Here is a 25,723-nt window from a genome sequence, read left to right as displayed (position 1 = left end):
TAGTTCGAACTACCACGAAGTGCCATCAGTTTTTGCGGCACCGTGGATCTTTGGCAAGCTGCTCGCATCGCTACCTACTAGTGCTACATGTCCGTTGCGGCTGCTCCTCGCCCATTGGATGGGCCTTGGTTCGTACACTGGTGCCACCTCATGGAATATGCTAATGCCTTTGGTCAGAGTTATCTTACTAAGAAAAAACATAATTTTGGCTCGCTATTGGAGATGTAAGGAGGATGTATGGTGTGTAGGGGGCATAGGTGAAAGGGATGGTGGTGCTCAGCATTGGGTAAGAATAAGTGGATCGACAAGAGGAAGCAGGAGATAGGTTGTTAGATCCAAGGAAATGGCCCATCATAGGGCAAAAAAACTTGGTCCTTCTTTCTTTGTTTTCCTAGTTTTCTTTTTTCTTATAACCAATTTTCATACTTGCATTATAGCAAGCTCCCACTAGAGATTTTTTGTTGAGATGCTCTCACTAAAGATTTAAAGAAAAAGGTTCAGCAACTTGATCAAATCCTGAGAAATCCTCAATTAATCCCACTTATTAATATATAGGGGGGTGGGGGCGATAGAATAGTGGCCATTATTGTCACAAGACACACATATCATGCCATTGGACTGCACATGGATTGGGTTAAGTTGATAATATAACTGACTGTATTTTAGTGGGGGGAGATGCTATGGATATGAATAAAGGTACAGTACGTGTTTATCCCTGTGATAATGTTATGTTAAGCTACCTCCAACCAATGGCCCCGTTTCACGTGGTGAACAATCAGTTATGCCTTGGTAATTCTAGCTTAATCATCTCTCTCTCTCTCTCTCTCTCTCTCTCTCTCTCTCTCTCTCTGGGTTAATTCCTCTGTTATTTTGAACTTCATCTATGGATGTAACTGATACTAGAGTAAAGATTGTAACTTGTAAGGTGAAATCAGGCAAGCGCACAAAACTCAGAGAAGAAGATATGTACGGCAAAATGTCTTCTTTCTTGTATATATGTTCTCTGTTTCTATGTACAGTATATACTCTCTAGTGTACAGCAGTTAGAGCTTCTCTTGGGGATGTGATTCTCTAAATTGCGGGGGTCCTAATGTTGAGCAACGAAACCCTAGTCCGAACAATGCTCCTGAACACCATCTCGCTGCCGCTTTCGCACTCGTCAATGCACTGCTCAAGCTCCTCGAGCTTCTCCGGCTCCACATCGGCAGTGTCCGCCTTCTTGGTGAAGGCCACGAAGGTCGCTGTCTTCTTGGACGAGGACGCGGCGGCAGAGACCGACGCGGCGGCCGAGAACACGGCGGCGGAGGCCGCGGCGCTGGCGGCCGCCGCGTCCATGAGCGCGGCTGCCATCTCGGTCTCCTCTGCGGTGGCTCCGGCAAAGCCGAGGCGCGCGCACTTGCTGTTGAGGGCGATGGAGGACACGGTGGCAGCGAGGCGGGCGAGCTCCTTCTCGTTCCTGCGCTGGGATCGCACGGCGGAGGCGAGCCTGGCGGCGTCGCGCCTCCGGAGGGCGGCCCGGACATCGGCGGCGTCGCTCCTGAGCGTGAGTAGCACCTCGTGGAAGCCGCGGTGCGCGTCGGCGAGGAGGAGGAAGGCGTCGAGGAGGCGGTCGGAGGAGGCGGCGCGGACCGCGGCCTGGGGCTCCGGGAGGAGGAGGAGTTCGGTGAGCGCGGCGTGGAGGGCGTCGATGTGGGCGAGGCCGGAGGAGGGCGAGGCGGCGGTGGGGTTGAGGGCCCAGGCGCGGGCGGCGGCGGTGTGGGTCTGGAGGTGCGCGAGCAGCGGGTGGGAGCGGCAGGGGAGGCTGATGGAGCGGACGTGGTAGGCGGCGGCGGCGGCGCGGGGCTTGGAGGAGCGCGCCGGGCTGAGCGGGAAGGAGATGGAGCGGCCGAAGCTGGGAGCCATGGTTGTTGTTGGGGTGACCTTGTAGCTTGTTCTTGCTGCTAATAGATCGTAGATCTGCGTCTGCGTTGGTTTGTGTGAGATGGGAAGGAGGAGTCGAGCGAGCTGAGGTATATATGAGGAGGAAGCAGGCAGCCAAGGGCACGCGGTGGTTGCACGTGTGGGTGGGCAGAAGCGCGGCGAGCGAGTGAGCAGTGGGGACATGATCCGCGAGGACAGGTTGGGCGGAAAGAAGCAGCGGCTGCCGTCGGAGTCAAACGAACGCAACAGCTCCGCTCCTTGGATCGATGCAACGACCATATGTGCGCAGTTGCAGAGAGTGTGGTTGTGCCTAGGTGTCATGTTGGCTGTATCTGCAGAAAGGTGAGGTGTTGGACATGCAAGGCTGCAGGAGCCAGCAGGTAGCAGGGACAGGATGCATTGCATGATCTGTAACACACGATTGCACATCTGGAACGGCGAGCGAGCTAGGTCATCTGCCCGCACCATCATCGATCAGATGGATGGATCATATGATTGATTGAACTAGCTAACTGTGGTCCAGGGCTCCAGGCCAGGCCAGGCCATCTCATGCAGCTAGCCGCGCCGCACCGCATTTGTCAACACTTGCACGCGCGCGCGGTATACTAGCAGTATGGCAGGGCACACGAGGGAGCTGAGGGCACCTTCTTCAGAGAACGAAGTAGCATTCTGTATTCCATCCATCAACCAGTGGTAAACCAACCTTCTCCATTCTCCATCGGGGTCAGCAGATCGAGCCCTATCATTTAGCCGCGTAGGATCGGAGGCAGCCTCTGCAGTCACCGTGTTCTCCTTAAAAAAGAACAGTGACTAGATCGATGTGGCTGGTTGCGAACGAGTCCACGGTCGCCGCCGGCGCCGCTGGACAACCAGCAACCGGACACGCGGCAGGTGAGGCGATTCCCATCTCCGCCACAGCCGGATCCATGATCCATCAGATGGGTGGTGTCTGCTGCCTCCTTGCGATCGGGGAACAGCAGATTCCAAATGTCCCATCTCGCCCATCCTCCACGCCATATATGCATGTGTACATCTCACGCATCGCTCATCATCTACCAAGCTACTATACCTCAGTTGTTAGTTTGTTAACCTAACTATAGTAGCAAGCCGCACGACTGCACATCCATTCCATGGTCGTCGGTCGTCGCCCGGACGGCCGCGCCTACCCATGCGGCTGTCATCGTGTGCATCCTGCTCATCACTCATCACCCTTGCACTGGGTCGTCGTTAGTTGAAGGGATCGGATGAGCGCGGCTGTGAACGTGATAAACAAGTACTTCCATGTACATGCATGCGCGCCCTCCTGCAGATCCAACGGCTGCTTCAGGTACTTGCATCCACGGACAATGCATGATGGGACCTCTAGTCGTTATGCCTAACGAGTCCTAACCGATATATCTAGAGCTAGCTAGCTACCTGCTGCTTCTTCAGCAACCCATGCATGCATGCTTTCTTATGCTAAGCAATACTATACTACCACCAGCTTTTCTGAGCTTTAGTATAATTTCAGGGATCACATGGATATATAAGATTTACATTTAAACCGTTACTTCTGAAATATTTGCTGAATGAAATGTTATGCCTCCTTTTTATTTCTATGTGCCTCTTATACAAATCTTATATATACTTCAATTGCAAGCACTGCACAGCAAGTAGAATGATTAACATTTCTCTTCAACAAATAAAATTTCTCGTGTTAATCTAAAAGCATATATCCCAAACAGATTCTTTTTCTAGGTCATTCATCATAAGTTTTGGAACAAGACAAGCAACACCTAAATTGCGTCTAGCATTATGCATCCTAGCTGCTAAAAGACACAGCAAGCACGCAAAATATCATATATGCAGCTATGCTAGTTTCTATCGCTGCATGCCGGCCGACTGAAAACAAACCAACTGTGCACATGCTAACGTCTGGTACCACGCATATGCCATTACCTCCGAACAATAAGCTACGTCCTTAATCACATCGCCATTTTGAAAATCATGTTTTAAATCTGTAGGTGCGTGCGCTCCCATCATATCGGTCGGTTACAAACTTACTACAATTATATGAGAGAGCACCATATGCATCATTGTATGTACTATCTACCAGATAGAGAACGTATACTCAGCATTGCCAGTCATAATGTTGCACGAATGGGTTGTCCTCCTCCAAATTCTTAGGTTAGGGCTCCTCTCCTACCGGCTGCAGTTGCAGAGGTGGTTGAGTTAGTTTGCGCACGCTTGCATGCTTCATTATTTGCATCCTTTTCTCTTTTGATCAGCTAAGAGCCGCCAGATCCCCAAAGAGATTTTCCAGACATAAATATTTGACGTAGTAGAGATCATATGCAGGTAGCTGCATATGCATCATTGAAACAAGTAATGCCTACCAGCTCTATATGTTCAAAACAATTGGTGGAAATCGTGCTGTAGCGAACATGGCCCCATTAGGTCATAGCTTGTGATTTTAGTGATTGAGTGGCACCATATTCATTGGGACTAATGGATTATCTAGCATATATCTTGTAGGTTTTATAGGTCCCAAGCATGCAATCCAAATCATAGCAAGGTCCAAATCATGGTATTTAAGTATCCAAGCTATGGTATTCTTGAAATCCAAATCATGGTATTCAAGCATCCATGCTATGGTATTCAAGTGACCAAGCCATGATATCTAGAATTATTCTATGGTATGCAAACATCCAAATGACAGAGAAAATCCAAGTGATGGCATCTTCAGTGTGTAAGTGGTGGTATTCAACTCAGAAAATTCAATACCATCGGATGTTCCGATGGTCCATCTGAGTAACCGTCGGAGCAATTAGTACAATGCGCAGGGAGTTGTTTTAGTCAAGATCATCGGATGATCTGACAGTGGGTATTTTACAAGCGTCGGAGCAATTCGCAGAGGAGGCAGAGCAAACCCTATAGCACCGGATGTTCCGATGCCTTGTGAGAATGACCGTCGGACGAAACATATTTTCTTTTGAAAGTTCCAAAAAGGTTTTGGCTAGAAAATCATCATCACCGGATGATCCAACGGTACCATCAAATGAAGCGTCGGATGAATTTTGGATGTGTCAGTGAAGAACTTGGACACGGGAAGGCCAACGGCTAGTTGCACCGGATATTCCGATGCATGCCAAAACTGACCATCGGAATATCCGATGGTACACTTTAACTAGCCATTGGAGCAACGGATCTTTGATGCCTTGGGCTATTTATACCCCCTCTACTCGCTCATTTGATGTAGCTGGAGTGTCCATAAGTCCATTGGAGATCAAGACTCATCAAGAACACATCCAAGCCACTAAAAGTGCTTAAGTGATTTATCAAAGGCTTAGCACAAGCTTAGGAGAGTGATTAGTGCTAGGATAGGCCTAGAGAAAGATAGAGTGTAAGGTGTGTGATCGGTTCTAGGAGTGAACCACAGTTGTACAAGGTGTGCTGGCACCTTGGAGCCTTGGTGGCTCGTCGGTAAGTCTTCGCTCCTCTGGCTTGGTGTGGAGCAGCATTGACGACCGTGTGCGGGGGACGTGGAGATCCCCTTCCTTCATGGAGAAGCTCCTTAGTGGAGATGGCATCAAGGTGACCGGGAAACTTGGCGTGAGCCTTAGTGTCCCCTTTGTGGCAAGTCAAGGGGTGTCCCAGAAGAGACTTGGTGACCGGGAAGCAGAGTGCTTCAACAACATGGACTAGTGGTGGCTTAGTGCCTACCGATACCACAGGATAAATCATCGTGCCAAGAGTTTGCTTCCCCTCATCCTCACCTCTTACGTTTCCGCATTTCACACTTGCAACTTGTGTGCCTTTACTTTCTTAGTGTAGTATCTTGCTAAGGTTGGCTCTAGGTTGCAAAACTTGTTTTGGAATGAGGGTTTCCCGCTAGGTCAACCATAGTTGCACATCTTGATAGCATGATCTAGTTTATGTTTTGTGAATAAGCAGTGGAAGCTATATGTTAAGGTTTTAGATTGCCTAATTCACCCCTCCCTCTCTTAGACTATAAGCACCAATTCCTTTCACGTGCTCAATTGATAAGCGAGCTAGCTAGTAGGTGTATGTTTGCATTAATCATATTTCTGTACCTGTCCATTAATTTTGGTTGTTCAAGACGATAAGAGAGTATCTTAGCTATTCGATCATAATCACCAAAAATTAAGATGGAGCTAACCACCGTATTTCAGAGAGATTTTATTCTAGCTAGGACGACAAATTTGCACGAATGGGGTAGCTGCCATCAAACAATATACTAGTGTGTGTACAAGCTAGAATCTTACTAATCTGCTTTGAGATGATCCTTATCTTTTGGGTTTATTATTTTAGTTTAGTTTTAGTACAAATTATTTTTTTCATTGTTTCAGTTTTAGTTTTTAGTACCAACTATCTTTCTTTATTTTGACGGGATTTGTTAAATTGATGAGAATTATTTGGTTGCCCCACAGACTATGGGACTCAAACCATTTGCCAATGGTTTCTTTGCAAGTGATCAAAGTTTTATATCATATCTTTGTTATTAAAGTACACAAATTCGTGCAGCTACCTTTTTTGGTAGTTTGATAAACCAGCAAAAATAAGGTACGGATTGTACTACAAAAATGGTGGGACGCTAGAGAAAATATACTAATGAGTGCTAAAATCGTCGACCACACCCATTAAATAAAAAGTATGGGAAAACGAAGAATATATTGAAAACAGACACAAAAAATTGGGGGAACAATATATTGGTCATCGTATCAAAGAAATAGAAAGGGAGTAAAAGGTTCATAAGTTTATTTGCTTAGCCCTAACAAAAAAAATAAAGCATGGTTTTTAAGATGAATGTGTATAAAATACTGATGGAAAAAGAAAGGTGGAACAAGTCATTTGATCCAAATATATGTTTAAGCAGTTTTCTTTACAAAAATCATCAACTAGAGGCTTAGAGGTATAGCTATATATGCATATATATAGCTATGCTTGTGCATCGTGTCCAAGGACCGACTCAGTGGCCACCCCTTTATTTAGTGCTCAATGTCGGAGATCTTAGGCAATATTCAATAGAATAGTGGTGCATCGATCAGTTTTGTCTCTCGTTCGAATGTGCATCGTTGTTTCAGGAACTCGAACTTGATCTAGATCCAGATCGGAGTCAGTGATGGTTTGATTTAAGAATAGTGACATCGCAGAGATCATAACTTGATAATTCATGTGCATTATTAAGAGAGTTCATCCTTGCTCATAATCATATCAAGAGATTATGATGCAATCCAATCAGCATTACATTGTTGAAATTAAAGGGAGATAGATAGGGTATATGAAACGATGACCGTTCTATTTGATATCTTGTGAGCACCACGCCCGTAACGAGTGATGAAATGCGTTTTTAACGATATAATGTATGACAGAAGATGCATTTCAAATTTTGGGCATGCAAGAAGTAAGATGGACACAGAGAGAGACGATATAGAGCCGAACAAGAGCTTTTTTGCTCTAATAATTCGTTGAATTTGTATGTACACTTGCATTGGGTCAATAGTTAATTTGGACTGTTTGTGTTGTCCAAATTATATCAGCAATGTTTGGGTGTGGATGTTTAGGAGTGCGACCCTGGTTTGCAGGATGCTCCTGAACACCTTGTCACTCCCGGCTTCCATGTTGGCGATGCATTCGTCGAGTCCTTCCAACCTGTCGAGCGCCGCCATCTCCTTGTCCTCGTCGGAGGAGGCAGCAGCCGCCTTGCTGCTCCTCGTGACCAGAGAGATGAGGCTCGCTGGCTTCTTGGACGAAGACGCGACGGCGGTGGTCGCGGCCGACGAGACGGACTCGACGGCCGAGAACACGGCAGCGGAGGCCGACGCGATGGCGGCCACGGCCTCGGCGAGCACGCCGGAGACCTCGACCTCGGCGAGGGTGGCGGAGGATCCGGCGAGCTGCGGGAACTTGGCGGCGTTGCGCACGGAGGAGGCGAGGCGGGCGAGGTCCTTCTCGGCGTGGCGCTGGGCGCGCACCGCGGAGGCGAGCCTGGCGGCGTCGCGCCTCCGGAGCGCGGCCTGGGCGTCGGCGGCGTGGCGCTTGAGGTCGAGGACGGCCTCCTGGAAGGCGCCGTGGGCGTCGGCGAGGGCGAGGAAGCCGTCGAGGAGGCAATCCGCGGTGGCGGAGCCGCTCCGGAGCGCGGCGTGGGCCTCCGGGAGTAGGAGGAACTCGGCGAGCGCGGCGTGGAGCGCGTCGAGGTGGGCGAGGCCAGTGGAGGGGGAGGTGGGGTCGGCCGCCCAGGCGCGGACGGCGCGGGTGGTGTTGTGGAGGTGGGCGAGGAGCGGGTGGGCGCGGGAGGAGGGGAGGCTGACGGAGCGGACGTGGCGCGCCGCGGCGGCGCGGGGCTTGGAGGAGCGCGCCGGGCTGAGGGGGAAGGAGATGGAGCGGCCGAAGGCGGGCGCCATTGTTGCTGGTGGCTGGTGGATCTTCTTCTTTGTCGAAGATCCCTTGCTTTGCTCTTGCTTGTTGATGATGAGGAGAGGGGAGGAGGGGGTATATAAAGCGGAGGCGGAGGCGGAGGCGGAGGCGGAGGCGCGTGGACATTGGAGCTGCGGGAGAGCGCGTGGGGGTGGAGATGCCGATGTGTGGGTGGGCGGTGGTTGGTGGGCGTGGCCGCCGGAGAGGTGACAGGATCCACGATGGACGGGGACGCGTGGGGGGACGCAAGTGGCCGGCAATGGCAGCAGCGGCCTCCCTCGAGTGATGGGGAGCTACACGTGGAGGCTGCCTGCCCTGCGCTGCTGGATCGTGCGTGCGCGCCTGCGTGTCTCCTCGAGCCGTCGGCGGCGAGGCAGAGGCTGGAGCCGGATGGGCAGCAGCAGGGCCAATCATTTTGTTCTGTTGCTGCGTCGGTGTTGGGGTGGTGGGTGGTGGTCTGGTCCTGTCCATGCGTGTCCTCTGGCAGAATGGAGATCGGATCAGGCTCCACGGCGACGCGCCGGCGGACGGCGGATGGCCGGATCGGGATCCATATCGTCCATGTCCTGCCGCTCGGGGTACGGCGTGTGCGGCAACGCCCGGCAGGGGGCGCGCCCGTGCGAGCCGAGCTGTCTTGCGTGCGCGCATGGCACTGCCTGCCTCCTCGGCATGGCGATGACATGGGATCCGCTTGTCCTGTAGGTGAAGGACCAGTGTGCATGCATGGATCCATTCTTTGATTTGCCCGCGCGGTACTTGCTTCTTGTGACATAACAAGATCATGGTCATGGTTGTTGAAGCTGCCTGCAGTGATATTGTGCAGTGTGTTTCGTGCTTGCCCTGCCGATCCATGGCGGCAGGTTCTTCCCTTATCCGATACAGGCGTCCGGAAGGCAATGGCACCCATCATTTCCGCTCTACCTCAACTCTCTCATGTTTTGCACGTTCCCCATTTCACAACGGCCATATCCAAAGTGCACAACCACCGGCCGCTAGCGCATCCCAACGTGCTTATCCATCTCCATCCAAATTATTTCATCTTACATATGCGCATGCCTCCTTCGATCGTAGTATCTCCACAATATCCTTTATGGTTAGGAAAATTATGGAGAATTATAGGGTCTAAACGGATATGCTCAATTATCAAATATTGTTTTTTGTCAAAAGAGTATTTTTTTAAAAAAATGCAACTATTTTTTACAGATATTTACATACATACACACACACACCATACCTATCTTGACACATGTCATGTAAAGTTTTAACTACTTGTACCCATAGGCGCAAACCCACAATATCCTTTATGGTCAGGAAAATTAAGGAGAATAGTAAGGGCCTAAATGGATAGTATAAATTTCAAATAATGTTTTTTTTTGGGGGGGAGGAGTATTTTATAAAACAAAACTTACAACTATTTTTCTACAAAGCCTTATAGCTCGTACAAATATTTATATACACACGCGCACACCATAACAATCTTGACACATGTGTAAAATTATAACTACTTTTACCCATATGCACAAAGCCACAATTATTTTGACACTTTATTCTAGAAAACTACAAACTTTCTAATCAAATTTGGGGTTGACATCGTGGAGCCATTTGTTACATGTCATAGAGGCTGACGAGTACATTCATCTTAAGAAATTTGTAGTTCTTCGTAAAAAGGTGTCAAAATAGTCCTACATTTGTGCAATAGACACAATAAGTTATAATTTTCTGCAAAATATATCAAAATAGTTGTTTGCCTTGCGGCGGAGCATAAATGACATGCCTACTACATCACAGCATGGATCGTGCTGGTTTAGAATCGGATCGAGTTGAGCAAAAGTTTGGTTTGTTTCCGATCTACAATTGCCTTCTTAGTTTGACCCTAAATTTCCATTGAGTATCAAATCAAGTTGTAGGCAACCTAGGCTCAAGATTGGCCCAAAACATCCATGAATTATACATTACAAATTAAACCAATTTAATCTAACAAACTGGTTCCATGCCTGCCAACAAGAATCAAGTCGAGCAAGAGCCATGCTCGAGCTTTCTTCAAGCCCGTCTTTATTTTCTTTGTTCTAGTAGCTACCATTTCTCTCTACCTTCTATATGTTTCAGTCTCTTAAAGAAAGTTTTGAGAAATTTTTTATTAATTTTTCGTTGAGTTTTTTTATAGAAATATGTCTATTGGATATTTTGAATAGTTTTGGCCAAACCTTTTATTGAAAAAATTATCAACTGACTTTTGCGAATTTTTTTTGATGAACTTCTTGAAAAGTTTTTTTCTTCAAATTTTGCTAAATTTTGGCGGGATATTTTATGAAAGTGTTAGCCTAGCATTTCTAAAAAAAATTTGCACATTGTTCCTTCAAAACATTTTCCATTTTTTTCAATTTTTGCTAAGCTTATTTTGAAAATTATTTGGACTAATCTTTTATTAAAATACAAAGTTCTAATTTTTTTTTCATGTTTCTTGATGTAATGTTGTTGACACGTTTTATCTTGTTACTGTATTAGTGGCGAGGTATTTCATAAAGGGGATCCTTGCACCGAAGAGATAAGATAAAATGTGAGCATATGCATTGGTATATGTGCCAGTTGCACTCATAGAGAAGATTACTCGAGTAACTAGATCAGTACCTAATCATCGACACAGCATGAGTCCTGATGAAATGAAACTCTCGATCACGATCATTTTGAGATCGTGAAAATATATTAATCCAAACTAGTATGATGGAAGCACAGTATTTGAAAATTTTATTACCCAACGGCAGCGATGGCATCAAACAACACAGTGGTGAATAGATAAATGCAAGTGCCATATGAGCGTGCACACACCACATGTGGAAGGACCACATCACTTGGGAAACCATGCATATGGATCCAAGTGTCAAGTTTGTCAGCTTGCTACTACTAAACTACTAGTAGTGACCAGCTAGTGATTATTGGGTAATTAACTGTGGCACTAGTTTATCTATCACATTGTTGGTTACTACTAATTAACCATCTCAAATCCCGAAGGCTATAGCTGTCATTTGTCTAAGTAGTTAAGCTTAGCGTGGGAGATGAGGAGGGCATGCAACGGTATCATTGTTGATGCGTCCATGCGTTTGTGAGGAAGCTAGCAGTGCACATGATTGTTACGTTCATTCAATGGCCGGCCGAGCTATAGATAGTGAGCGTGCATGCCTTTGCTCGCCTAATTACATGCAATATCACTCATAGCTAACATATGTGTCCATTGCGCAAGCTATGTGATCGATGTCGGCAAGTTCACAAGTCACAACTATGGTGGAGCATGCTGCAAAGAGTCATGAAATAAAACGGACGCACATATACATGTGCAATCTTGTTTGGCCGCTGTTGGATGGAGCAAGCTAGGAGCACGGGAATATCGCTGCTGTGTCGTCGATCTGTACTAGAACTGACAAGTAATAAGAGAGTGTAGAGACGATGATCATCTAATGGAAAGGCAGCGAGTAGGGATGTATAATTGCAAAACTGTACATGTCAGGTCGGCTGCAAACAGCATAAACTCCTTCCTCCTCGCCACGCTACCAGACCCCGCCGCCCCATATGCCCATATGCCGCCCCTAGCAAGCAAGCAAAGACATGGGGCCATGCCCGTGCCGGCCGGCTGTGGCCACGGCCATCGCCGATCGAGGCATCTATCGGGCGTTGGCATTTGGCAACAGCATTGTCCGTTAGCGAGTTCCATCGATCGATCGATGGCTTCCTTTGGCTGCGAGTGACATGGATCGGCTTCGTTTTGGCAGCATTCATTCGATTCGCGTGCATGTGTCCGTGTCTGCGCGCGCCAGCTGTGTGTGTCGCCGCTCCATCTCGTCCCCGGCCGGCGAGGCACGAGCGCGTCGGGGCGGTGGCCGACACGATCCGCGGCGGAAGGCGGTGGTCCAGGCCGACGACGACCTTGCTAGCAGCGTATACGTGGAGGGACGCGAGGGGATCGGATGACGGGCGACAAGACAGCCCGTGTGCGCGGCCGGGCCGGCGAGAGGGACGCCAACATGTCCACTGCTCCGTACGGATCCTCCTGTACGTCCACGTACGGGCCTTGTTTTGTTGTTTTGTCCTCTTGCGCTCATTGCGTGTCTGATTCCTGCGTGTCCTCTCGATGCATTGTGTTCCACGATCTCATCACAACGGGAGATCCATGGAAGATGCGGGTTTCTAGCTAGAGCATCTTCCGGCAACACAATGCATGATGCCCGTTGTTCTTTTTTTTTTCGAAAGGCCAATTGGTTGTTATTAATCGTCTCATTTTCCCCATATGTATCCGACACATTAATCGGAAGCTGTACATCTTTCATTTTTCTTGCAATAAAGTTGGACGTGTCTGTAGTATTTGAGTACTACTCGATACAGATGATGTTAGATTCAATCTGCCTTCCGCGATTATATTATTTTTTTTCTTAAGGGTATCCTCAAATGTGGGCTGCAAATTGTGATGTCACAACCCCCCCCCCCCCCCCGCAAATTGTCATGTCACATTAGTATTGCGGGCATTTTTGTCCTTTGTCCTTCTGTGTTATTCGCAAGAAATATGTTTCTTTTTTTGATCGAAGTATGTAGGAGAAGCCCCAACATATTCTTTATATAGGAGTCAAACTCAGGCTTGCTGGATGCTAGTTAGGTGCTCTAACTACTAGCCTAGAGATTCTTTCGCAACAAATATGTTTCTTATTAGAATAAACTAGCAAGTTAGCCCGCGCTAATAGCACAGCTAGATCTACTGCACTGTAAATCTTTTTATTGTAAATGCTATATTTATAGCAGTTTATTTTTATCCCTCTTGTTTTTAATTCCCAACCGTTTAGCATCACTAAGTCATCTTACATGCTTTAGCTAACTGTTATTCTTTCCTCATAGAAGCAATGATAGCCTCCCAAAGAATGTCCACACTCCTCACAGAGGGACTGCAAATAGCTGGCTAACCGCCAGAGTGATGTTGCATGTACTAGGCAGCCTGAAACAGAAGGCTTCTCAGGGTAACAAGTATCAATGCATCATCATGCACTAGACACTAAACATCCCACATAGTTCTTGGCAGAACAAATGATTGGAAATTCAGAAACATTAAAAACTTTATTAGATAATAACCAAACATAACAAAAGCAATTACTATATGGATACTGATGTCCCGATTTTCACTATAATAACCTTCAATAGAACCAGCTCAGCTTGCTTAGACTCAAGTTTTGGCAGGTGATAAAGAAAACAACTCGATTGCTTCAGCATGACCCAAAACAAAGTCAGTGGTGTGAGATTTTACATAAGACAAATCCTTCTCACAACAGCATAGAACTATATATCTAAACATACACCACCATTAACAAATGTCTAGAATTTCAACGTGATTTGGAGGAGATAGACAGTGGTCAGGACAAGGGAGAGGGACACCTGATCAAATGACGTTCCTCATGCTAATCATTCCTTAGTGCACTTCTTAGCAACCCCCACCCCTCCACACACACAAACAACAACAATCTAATAGATCACCAATTTCCTTGAAATACCCTAAGGTATAAAGCTATCCATGAGAATCTACTCTGAGTAATGCCCCTAGGAGTGGAAGTGCTTCTTAGCTTTGTTGATGTTGCCTGAAGGAATCCAAGTCTTAAAATTGTATGACACAAATTGCTAAAGCTTCGCGAAACTAAGCGCTTCACAAAACACAATAACAGCAGTTGAAGAGCATCCATAATGAGGTCCAGTCTTCTCGTCTGTCTGAGCTCTTTAATATCTATTAAAGATTTAAACATTTGCTCCAATGCAGGAATACCAATTGTGATTTCGAACTCGAAGGAGACACCAAGGCTTTTGTAGCTTCCTCCAAATTGCAAAGGCACTACCATCCTAACACCAGCAAGCATGGTACTCCATCATCTGGCTTGTTGTCCTGCAGCTTGTAGTACACGCCTTTATACACAAAGCCAAGAAGATAGAGATCTAAATGCCAAAACACCAGGTCAACAAAATGGCCATGATATGTCTTCTTTTTATCTTCATCAGCTCGCCATCTTCCTTCTTTGCTCATGTGTTTTTAATCCATCTTCCAAAATTATTTTGGTTTAATCCCTCTTCGTTGTGCCCTAAGGCGTGATGTTGCTTCCGGACAGGTTTGAGCAATGACAATATATATAGGATATTTGTTAATTTTGATGTGATGAAAAAAAATAGAGTAGAATTGTATTTCATATTGGTTATGGACTCATATTTCCTTTTTATGCATCTAATAAAACATAAGTAATGAACGTTGGATTTTGCTCTTTTTCACCTTTTATTAATTCTAAATTTTTCTCTTTTTTAATTTTGTTTGATTTGAACTTTTTGGTCTAACATTAGCAGTTAGATGATCATAAAATACAACGATGTAGGTTCTTGAGAAGAATGTGAGTTTAAAGAAGAGGGGAACCACATATGCATCCTAACATGTAAATATATCTTGAGAAGAATGTGAGTTTAAAGAAGAAAGCCTATGAATATTTTTCTCATTAGCCACACACCTACGTATTGTATTATGGTTGGTTGTGGAGACCAAGCCTATGGCAGTGTGTCTCACATCTATATTGATTGGTGAGAGACTTTGTTAGGGTTGGAGAGAGAATAAAAGGTGACTCTTTGGTATGATATTTTTGTCATTCTATCAAGTTTAGATTGCACCTAGGAATAGCTTGTAACCAGATATCTTATTAAGGTAAAACAATGATAAAGTGTTTCCTCCTCTCCAAATATGAAATTTGTCCTTTTTCAGGATTTTTCAGAGATATTCTTAAGAATTATTTCATCAAATATGCATGAGAGTTGTACATCCAGTTTGGTAAAAACTTATGGGGGCACATGTCCCCACCCCTAAGGGGTTCCCCGTTTATCTTGTCCTTTTCATTTTTTTCATGCTCTAATAAATGTTATAAATGACCTCTCAGCGGTGCGGGTGCCCTCAATATGCTACTTAAACCACCACATGATGATGTGTTCTTTTGTTATTAGTAGTTACGTTGCTGAGAATGATAAATTAATTGAGGTTTAAACAGTTGATCACATGCACGTGAGAAACAACAAAATATCTCGAAGTGTAGACATACCTCTCTCTCTAAATAAAACATCTTCCTAAATCACACCACCATTTTTGAAATATGCAATCGTTTAGTTGCGTGCCTAGATATGTTTTGTTCTGCAGATATTTGTAATTACAAGTAGGAAGCATGAAAAGAAAGAAGCCAATGCAGCAAGAGCAAATCCGTCGCTTTGCCAAAGTTCATTCAATCCAGAGAAACTCAAATATCCAATCAATCTGCTGGAGGGACTCCCTATAGTTTTATAAAGTATATATGGGCCTTGAGCCTTGAAAGTAAAGTAAATAATAAATCAACTGTGTACATGGGCCTTTATCCTTGAAAAGTATAGTAAATCGGTCAACTGTAAATGGGCCAAGAGAGTAACAGTACTAAAGTTGATTGATCCAGCACCACCAGTTAGCATGTATTTGGTTTTGGAACTATGTGGGTTGGGTTGGAGCCGACCCACTTTTCTGGGTTGGAGCTGACCCATCTTTTTCAGGATTTTTCAGAGATATTCTTGAGAATTATTTCATCAAATATGCATGAGAGTTGTACATCCAGTTTGGTAAAAACTTATGGGGGCACATGTCCCCACCCCCAAGGGGTTCCCCATTTATCTTGTCCTTTTCATTTTTTTTCATGCTCTAATAAATGTTATAAATGACCTCTCAGGGTGCGGGTGCCCTCCATATGCTACTTAAACCACCACATGATGATGTGTTCTTTTGTTATTAGTAGTTACATTGCTGAGAATGATAAATTAATTGAGGTTTAAATAGTTGATCACATGCACGTGAGAAACAACAAAATATCTCGAAGTGTAGACATACCTCTCTCTCTCTAAATAAAACACCTTTCTAAATCACACCACCTTTTTTGAAATATGCAATCGTTTAGTTGCGTGCCTAGATATGTTTTGTTCTGCAGATATTTGTAATTACATGAAAAGGAAGAAGCCAATGCAGCAAGAGCAAATCTGTCGCTTTGCCAAAGTTCATTCAATCCAGAGAAACTCAAATATTCAATCAATCTGCTGGAGGGACTCCCTGTAGTTTTATAAAGTATATATGGGCCTTGAGCCTTGAAAGTAAAGTAAATAATAAATCAACTGTGTACATGGGCCTTTATCCTTGAAAAGTATAGTAAATCGGTCAACTGTAAATGGGCCGAGAGAGTAACATTACTAAAGTTAATTGATCCAGCACCACCACTTAGCATGTATTTGGTTTTGGAACCATGTGGTTGGGTTGGAGCCGACCCATCTCTTGTTTGATTGGAGGTTGGACCCAGTTTTTTATTTGGTTGATCGGGTTGACAGGGTTGGGATGGATGTCTATTTAACACCGTTAGTTGTGGATCCCACCTATCAACCGCGGGGCCCACCTATCAGCCTCTCTTTTTTTTCCCTCCCTTCCATCTTCTTCCTCCTCTCCTCCCCGTAAGCCATCCTCCTTCCCCACCGAGCCCCTGCGCCGACAGTCCTCCTCCCCGCCGCCGGCGGTCCGCCTCCCTGCGCCGCCTCATCCCCGCCGCCAGAGGTCCTCCTCCCCCATCGAGCTAGCCCGGTCGGCGGCGGCGGGGCTCGAGCTCTCCCGGCGTACCTCCCCACCCCGCGCACCTCCCCGTCGGTGCCAGTGGAGGGCGGCGGCGGAGGCGTCGGGCGGGCGGGTGGACGCGGGGAGGGCGAGCGCGAGAAGAAACGGACTGCAGACACCGTTCAAGTGGGTCGGGGTGATTCCTTCTTTTTTTAAGGATCGGATGAATCCGGATCTATGAGGAATATTTCTCTACTAGGTTGGATCCAACCCCCACCCTCTCCAACCAAACATGGATCGAAGTGGGTTGGCTCCAACCCAAGCCATTTCGACCCTAGAAACCAAACACTACCTTAAACTAGACACTTTTTGTTCCGAAGATGAGACGTGCACTGAACAACGCACTCAGGCTACAAACCACTTATCACAAACAACACACACTCTTAGTTAAACCTCGGCAAAATCCGAAGTAAAAATAGGTACGGTCTTGCGTATGGTTTGCAGATGGCCTTTACATGTCACAAGATTTCATCAGAACGCAGACACATACTACGTACATATGCAGCCAGAAACACAAACGTAACTGCACAAAAACCTCGGGTATTTACAGAGTTACAGTTACACTCGTCTTAATTTCCGGCTGCTAAATAATTAACTAGGTGAACAGATGTTGTGACTTTGCTTGGAGTTGGAGAGATTGGATTGGATGCAGCTAGAAGATGTTGGTGTGGACGTTGAGCAGCGCAACCCTTGTCTGGACGAGGCTCCTGAACACCTTGTCGCTGCCGCTCTCCAGGTCGTCAATGCACTCCTCCAGCTCCTCCAGCCTCTCCATCAGCGCCATGGTCTCCTTCTCTTCCTCCGGCACCTTCTTGATCAGGCACATGAGAGCCGCCGTCCTCTTGCAGGAGCACGCCGCGGCCGAGGCCGAGGCCGACATTGCCGCCACGGTGTTGAACAGAGCGGCCGACGCGGACGCCGTGGCTGCGGCGGCCTCGGCCAGCAGCCCGGCCACCTCGACCTCCGCGGCGCTGCTGCCACCGAGACCGAGGCCGAGGCCGAGGCGCGAGGGCCTGGCGGCGCCGTCCTTGGCGGTGGCGGCGAGGCGTGCGAGCTCCTTGCCGGCCCTGCGCTGCGACCTGAGCGCGGAGGCGAGGCGCGCGCCGTCGTGGCGGCGGATGGCGGCGAGGGCCTCGGCGACGTCGCGCTTGAGGTCGACGAGGGCCTCCTGGAAGCTGCCGTGCGCGTCGGCGAGGCGGAGGAAGGCGTCGAGGAGTCGGTCGTGGCTGGCGCCGGCGGAGAGCGCGGCCTGCGCCTCGGGGAGGTCGAGGAGGTCGCCGAGCGCGGCGTGGAGTGCGTCGACGTGCGCGAGGCCCTGGGCGGCGGAGGCGGCGGCGGCGTCCTGCGCCCAGGCGCGCACGGCGCGGATGTGGGTGTGGAGGTGCGCGAGGATGGGGTGGGAGCGGCAGGGCAGGCTCACGGACCGGGCGTGGTAGGCGGACGCCATGCGGGCAGGCTTGGACGACGACGACCTCGACGGGCTCAGGGGGAAGGAGATGGAGCGAGCGAAGCTGGGCGCCATGCCGGAGTTGTTGTCTGTGTCTGTGCGTGTGCGGCGCGTTGATGAGGGTTTATAAAGACGCCGAGGATGCGCACGGTGAGCATGCAGGTCGATCAACTGGTAGCTCTCGATCGATGGCGTCGGCGGGGAGTTGGTTGGCATGTCTAGCGGGAGGGGCCATGTGTGCTCTGCAGTTGAAAACGAGTGGAGCGTAGACGCGCTGTAACCTGAGCGTTTGCAGCAGGAGCACGCCGTTGTCAGACTTGACAAGTGGCTGGCGTGCAGCAGCCACGGTGTGGAGGGATCATTCTTGGCTTCCGTTCTCTGATTTCTACGTATTTCTCTGATTTCAGATCGTCTGAATGAAATCAGGCTGCAGATCCGCCATACATGGAACGAGTTCAGCGAGTGACAGTAGGCCAGCAGCTACTCCATATTTTAAAACTTGTCTCGAGCACTTTCTCTGTATTATTTATCTCCGAATTCTGAATAAAATCGATCTCTGTCTGTTCCTTATATAGAAAATAAATGTTGAACATTAAGATCGGAGACGAGCCAACTTGGCAATGCAAGATTAAGGACAATGTTCCTGAAAACTAACTAACACTACTACCAAGTACCAACCAAGCTTCGTGGAAGGAACTAAAATCAGGCACTCCTTGCGTCCACGTTTATTTCGCTATGACTATTCATAAAATGTAGATTTTGACATTAAAAATATTATATGTGCACTTGCTATGATATTCTGATTTGAGGACGATGGCTCGGAAAGTGCAGAAGGAAATATATATTTGACTCCCTACCTCCCTGACGACACAACTATTTACCCTGCTACTAGACACTGTTTTGTCATGACAGCATGACAACAATAGATTATATTTCGTTTTAGTATTTCTAGATTCATATTGTTTACTATACTATGCTATGCTAATAAAAAGTAATCTTGAAATGCTAAGATGACCTATAATTTGGAACGGAAGGAATAAGACACGTTTGTATCAGTTTTTTTGCTTTTGACTTCCGAGAAGCAAAAGGTTAAAGTCAACTCACATGTCCTGCCCGTTGTCAACGAAAATTGCAACTCAGCAATTTTTGCAGCTCGTGCCTTACCCTGGGCTTGTCAGATGCCACAACCTGAATGGTGTCTCCAAAGTGGTGTCTGTTTTTTCTTTGTACTCTTTTTTTTTCACTCTTCTAACAAAAATTGAGCTAATTAATCTTTTGACGTCCGATGGATTCAAATAAACCTTCCTCTACCAAATGAAGTCTATGTCATCCCTGTTCTGCATACCTTGCCTAACTATTTGTGATTTAATTGATGCCGTTTTCACCCATGGAGGGAGCCATGGAGGTCATGACTCCAAAATTGGAACCAAAATTAGGTGCAGAGCAGAAGGCAATAGGCATCAGGCACAGGCAGGAAAAGGCACAGGCAGGAAGTACAGTGGACGCTGCCGAGAGCAACAAGGTAGCCAGCCCAGTAATATTGTAGTATTTGACCCTTGGCGCTTGCAAAGGAAGAGGCAGCAGGGTGGCGGGGCACAGCAGGACACGAGATGGTGTTGGGCTCGCGCGCCGCATGCGCCGTTGCGTTGCAGGGGTGCCATGGCGACATGATCCGAGATGGGCGGCAGGCTTACTTGCTACGACGCGTCCAGATCTCAAGGCTGCAAGTTTGGCGCTTCATAAACGTTAGGGCTACCTCGAGCTCTAGCTTTGCCAGTAGACATCGACCTGTCGTCTCACGATCCAAACTAAAGGGTGGTGGTGGTTAGTTTAAGACATCTCTGCTTAACCGATCGATCGATCTGTGCAATAGCTAGCTAGTGTGCTAATCATATGCATTAGCTAGTATATATTACTACTAGATCACTAGGGCATGCACTGGATATAATTAAATTGAATTCAGCTGGTGCGGCTGCAAGCTTTGTGTTTGGCGAGTGCGTGCGTGTGGATTTGCAAGGGGATCACCCATCATATCATTGATCGCTGATTAGTGGTAGTAAGACGATGTTTAACAATTCATGGCTGTATCATTGGTGTGCTGGATCATTGGTGTGGTTTTGTGGAGAGATCATCAGACAGGATCCGCGAGGCAAGGAAGACAGGCGATGGAGCGAGGGGAGGTTGGCAACTTCTCGGCGGGTGGGCAGATGCTTCGCTCGTGCTTCGTGCTAGCTACCTCCTCCTGCATTTGCATTTGCATTTGCATCTGCATTTCCATATGCCGCCGCCCAGAGGCCAGCTCCTCGATCATCTCGGATCGATCTCTCGGACATGTACGGACGCAACGACAACGCTCCAACTGGGCGCGCTATACTATGTACTCCACTACCTAGTTGAACGTTTTTAAAGCAGCCTCACCTGTTTCACTCCCGTGTCCTTCCTCATCACAATAGCTTTGCCCGCATTCCTTGTCGTTGAAGATACTATTTCCACTATCAGCAATCTGACTGTGAGCTACTCCCTCCATCACCAGTTCTTTCAGGATACATGCATGGAACATAACTTGTTTCGCTTGGCTTCGTGTGCTATGGCATGGAGGTCCGGGGTCCAACACCAGTGCAAGAGCGTGTGTACCCTCTCGCCAACTTTTGTGTCTTTTTGTTGTCAGCGATGGTTTACCGTACCTTTTTCATTGTATGTCCGTCTATCATCCACCATTGGATACACGACGTATGAGCCCTATGTCCCCCTAAAATCTACCATTACCATTTCAAGATGATGAATTCATACGCGCATGCTTGGTTTTAGGTATAGCAGAATTTTACGGGCTATAGCTAGCTATGACACAGACATATATAGGGGAGGCGAGCTGATGCTCGCCTTACCAAAATCATTACATGTTAATGAGGTTGATTGGCTCACTTAACAAAATAGCTAATTGGATGGCAACTATCCTTTAGCTTGTCGAACCCAGCTGAACGGGCTAAAAGACTAAAATGCCCTTACTTGTTCCTCCAAATTAAATGAAGGGTGGCTACCCATCTAAAGGCTAAACTTTAGCTAGCTAAAAAAGTCTTTATATTTTAGCTGGCTACACTTTAGCTGCGTGGATCATGAACAAATTGGATGCACTAAGATATTATGAACATATACAATTAAAGAAAACAGCAGCTATATGGTAGCATTATTGCAAGACGATAACAGTTGACAGATAAGCAGAGCAAGGTGTAGCTAGCATGTAGTGTATGTGTGTAGATGTGGGTGCCCATGATGATTTTTTAGGGCGGATGCATGCGTAGCGTAGGCATCAACTGGAGCACGCATCGACTGGGAGACACAACCAGATGAGGCGACATGCATGAAGATGAAGGCTCCGTCCAGTTTGTTTGTTTATAAACTATAGTAGTATAAACTAGTAACAGAGATTCCCGGCCGGTCCCCCAGCCCCTCGTGCGGGTTGTCGTCGACTCGTCGTCCACCTCCGACCGATCCGATCTCCACGCCACCGTACACAGCAGCTAACTGAGGCGGCTGGCAGCATATCATTGCATACATTATAGTTGCAGTTGCAGCATAGTATATACCTTACCTTGAGTCGTACGTACTTGTGGTACGTTGGCAGCTCGCTGCTGGGATATGCAGTTGGATGCAGCAGGTGGCACCAGCAGGGAAGCTAGCTAGCTAGGTGTAGTAGGGACCACTGCTCGCTAGGTTGGCGCCATGGCCGGCCGTTTATTTCCAGTTCCAGATTCGCCGCTGCAGCCTGCACCAACCATGCCGCTTGCTTCTGATGGTGGCGCCAGGCCTCAGGGATCGATCAGCATCAGTTAGACGATCGATCGGGATGCATTCAGCCATTCACCTTCAATCACTGCCAGCAAGTTCAGTTCCGTGGCCTTGCTTGTGGCACTGCATGCCAGCCCATTTTTCTCAAAAACTGCATGCCAGCCCAACTTTTTTGCACGGATCGAGGATCCATCAGGAGCGCGAGCGAGGCAGCGACCAGCGAGCACAGCTGGATCGATCGGAGTGGTACAGCATGCTGGCCTGGCCTCGACCTCGACTGCAGCAGCAGCAGCGTATGCACGGAGGGAGGCCGTCGATCGGCCAGCCAGCACTGCCGCCAAGTGGATCTATGGATATGCGTGCACCACCAAGCAATGCGTTATACTTGGCACGCGCGCGGCCAGGCCCGGCCCATCTGAATCTCAGATTAAACAAGCAACTGCTACCTAGAATTGTCAGTCAATCAGTCGGGTGGTGCAGATTGCATTCTGAATCACTCGGTAGCAGAGGACGATCGATACCGATACGCCAGCTTCCAACGTGGTCATGGATCAGCTACGACCATGTTTCTCTGATCGTCCCGCGCAGCCGCCATGCATCATGCATCGAGATATGGTCGATCCGGCGATCTCAAGACGTCTTCAATGGTTTAGCTTAGAGCTAGCTCAATCAATTTTTTTATTAGTTAAACAGTGCAATAAGTATAAGACTACATGGAGTGAAGAGCTAGTTTACATAGGACTCACATCAACTTATACCATTGGAGATGTGTTGTACTACCAAATTCCAAAGTCTTGGCCTTGTGTCACTAATACTGCCAGTGCGAGGCCAATAATGCAAAACCTGTTTGCATGTCAGCCTACTACACGCCGCTTTTCTTTTTTCGAGAATGCCAGTGTACAACTGTACATGATGCATGCATTTCACAGCTGGCCGTGGGCGGAGTAGTATGGAGATCGACTCGAGACCTCGATTGCAGCCATGCACGCACGCGGGCAGCTAGCTAGCTTCTTGATGAGCGATCGGCCAGTCAGCACCGCGCGTGCCAAGTGGACGATGCAGGGTGGATTGGATGGATACGCGTGCACCGCCTCTGCAATTACAATCCTGCAACAAGCTGCTCCATCGTTGACAAGAGACATCCACGCCCATCAACTTGGCATGCCAGCGTTTGCATTTCATCTGAATTTCGAATTAAACAAGCACTAGCTAGTGTACGTTGGTAGTGCATGCAGATTTGCCTATGCTCAATCAGCATCTTCCGGTGCAGCAATCGGTACGTGGACAGACTTGTGAATTGATGGCCGGGAGGGACCTCATCGGACAGCTGACACCTCCGCCGCCGCCATGCCGTCGCGTCGCAGTTTCAGTTCTTCACTGCCACTGCCATCGCTTTCCCTGACGCCTCACCTCCCTCCGGATAGGATAACCTCCAACCAGTGCGGAAATCACCGTCGCGCGCGCGGGGCGCAATCCATCGGCGCGGCCGCCGCTCCCTGCGCTGCGCGTCGCCCGGGTGTCCATGGCCGCCGCCGCCACCACCTCCGTCTCGTTTCGACCCGCGGCCAACACGTTTCGTTGCGGCGGGGTTCGGGTTGGGCCGCCGGCGGATGACTCAAGCACTCCATTCTCGGGTAGTGACGGCGGCGGGTGCAGGGGACCTCGTCGAGTCGTCATGGCTGCTCTTGGGCGTTGGCCAGGGCTCATCTGCTCATCTTGTCGGCACACTGCCTGAATGCAATTTGCATCTGAATGCCAAAACACGGACCTGGCTTCATGACCAAAAAAGAAACGTCATGACTTGCCATTCCTCTTCTCGATTTGAGCTGCTATTAAGCCTACAGAGTGCACGCTATGGGCACAAAAAGATGAAGCTGATTGTGTTTTCTTATAGGCGACAAACAAGTACTGATCACAAGGAACAGCAACAAGCACCGGATTCTTTCCCACAACATAGATCAGGTTATCAACTGAAGCTTGAAATCAAATACATAAGCACAGTCGTCAGGAAGCCAGTTTGTGCTAAACAACTCGCAAACAACATGCAGGGTGGCAGAATTTGTTAACTGAAACTTTGGTTGGAATTGGAACATGCCAAGCATTGAATCACCGTCAGCTGCAAGTAGTAGTGAACTTAATGAGAAGGCGACGATGCCTGAACAGAATGACATTTGCTTCGTTCTTCTTTTTCTTTAATCAGACCAGCATAGTAGACCCACTGTATACATCGGTGCTAGAAAGTATAACTCAAACACGCCTGATGTGAGCAAAAACAGTACATATAGACAGCTGGGAATTAAGAGCCACACTCCACTGCAAGATCAGGTATTGCAGGTCCATTTCAAAAAGGAATAACAAAGAATGTTTACACAATGAAGAATGAACTAAGCTAATCAACTACCGCAAAAAGAATTAGTTGACAAGTGGAAAATATCAACCAGTTGGTACCTCTAAATGAAACACACTACATTTCATGAAGTGAGAACCTTACCAGTTAAGACACCCTATATATAATGATGACATGAAAATGATTATGAAATCCCAGCACATGATAGGTGTGTTTTTTTCTCACTACCAGTGACAAAGTTAGATACGCGGCAACATAGTATAATGCATCAAAACGTTATGAAAAGAAATATGATGTCAGGAGAAATAAAAACCATCAAATGTAACATTTAAAATTATTGGGAATTCATGTAATCAATCAACAGCACCTTTTTCAGATTCATTAACAACAGGAGCTAAAGTGGAGACAAGGGATCAGATGCTAATATCTCATGTTCATGCCCATGACTATGTGAGTGACCATCATGCACATCCCAAGGATGGCGCAAACCCTGAAAGAATTGCACTTACTTAGCTTGTATTCAAGAAACCAAGATACAGTGTAGAGGGGGAATTGACAAAATAAAATAGACTATTACCAAGAGCACAGCACCGTCCTGCTTAGCTCTGTAGAAAACCCTACACCTACAGACAGCAAACTTGGTTATGCTCGTGAGTTGTGACGTGTGAAAATATGGCCAAATTATGATGCTAGAATATTTGGGGTATAACCTCTGATGTCTAAAGATATCTGAGATAATTCATCATACTTGTGTACTCTTTAAATTCAGAAAATAAAATACAGCATTAAGAATACCAAACTCCAACCATAAAAGCAAGACAACTTTGAAGCTGTTTAATGAATCTATGCTCACAGAAAGGGCAAAGCTGGCTGAAGAAGGACATGAACAGCAAAACTGAAGGGTTCGGTATCATGCCACATACATTTCTGCGGACCATGTTTTATGAAATCATGGCTTCTCTGTGTAACTTGATACAAAATACGTGTGTGGTGCTGGAAATGGGATGGTTCAAGTACTAGTACTTGCTTAGCTAATTAATGTGTTAACAAGGGCAAAAATTTCACAGCATGTTTCTATTTGGTTTCTGATAAGTCAGGTCAATAAAGTTGCAAATGTCAACTACAGTAGCCTTTTCAAAAT

General features: G+C 47.2%; 3 protein-coding genes across 3 annotated transcripts; all 3 read right to left on the bottom strand.

Moving 5' to 3' along the window:
* Nucleotides 1–967: 967 nt before the first annotated feature.
* On the bottom strand, nucleotides 968–1,964 carry LOC101775271. The gene has a single exon (XM_004966443.2). The coding sequence runs from the start codon at nucleotides 1,900–1,902 to the stop codon at nucleotides 1,072–1,074; it is 831 nt and encodes a 276-aa protein (XP_004966500.1). The 5' UTR covers nucleotides 1,903–1,964; the 3' UTR covers nucleotides 968–1,071.
* Nucleotides 1,965–7,351: 5,387 nt separating this feature from the next.
* LOC101774866 lies at nucleotides 7,352–8,372 on the bottom strand. The gene has a single exon (XM_004966442.2). The coding sequence runs from the start codon at nucleotides 8,322–8,324 to the stop codon at nucleotides 7,452–7,454; it is 873 nt and encodes a 290-aa protein (XP_004966499.1). The 5' UTR covers nucleotides 8,325–8,372; the 3' UTR covers nucleotides 7,352–7,451.
* Nucleotides 8,373–17,412: 9,040 nt separating this feature from the next.
* Nucleotides 17,413–18,663, bottom strand: LOC101774468. Its single transcript, XM_004966441.2, has one exon. The coding sequence runs from the start codon at nucleotides 18,522–18,524 to the stop codon at nucleotides 17,655–17,657; it is 870 nt and encodes a 289-aa protein (XP_004966498.1). The 5' UTR covers nucleotides 18,525–18,663; the 3' UTR covers nucleotides 17,413–17,654.
* Nucleotides 18,664–25,723: the final 7,060 nt, after the last annotated feature.

Source organism: Setaria italica, chromosome IV (assembly GCF_000263155.2).
Source record: "Setaria italica strain Yugu1 chromosome IV, Setaria_italica_v2.0, whole genome shotgun sequence".
In the NCBI taxonomy this organism is placed as follows: Eukaryota; Viridiplantae; Streptophyta; class Magnoliopsida; order Poales; family Poaceae; genus Setaria; species Setaria italica.
This window is presented reverse-complemented; position numbering and strand designations above follow the sequence as displayed.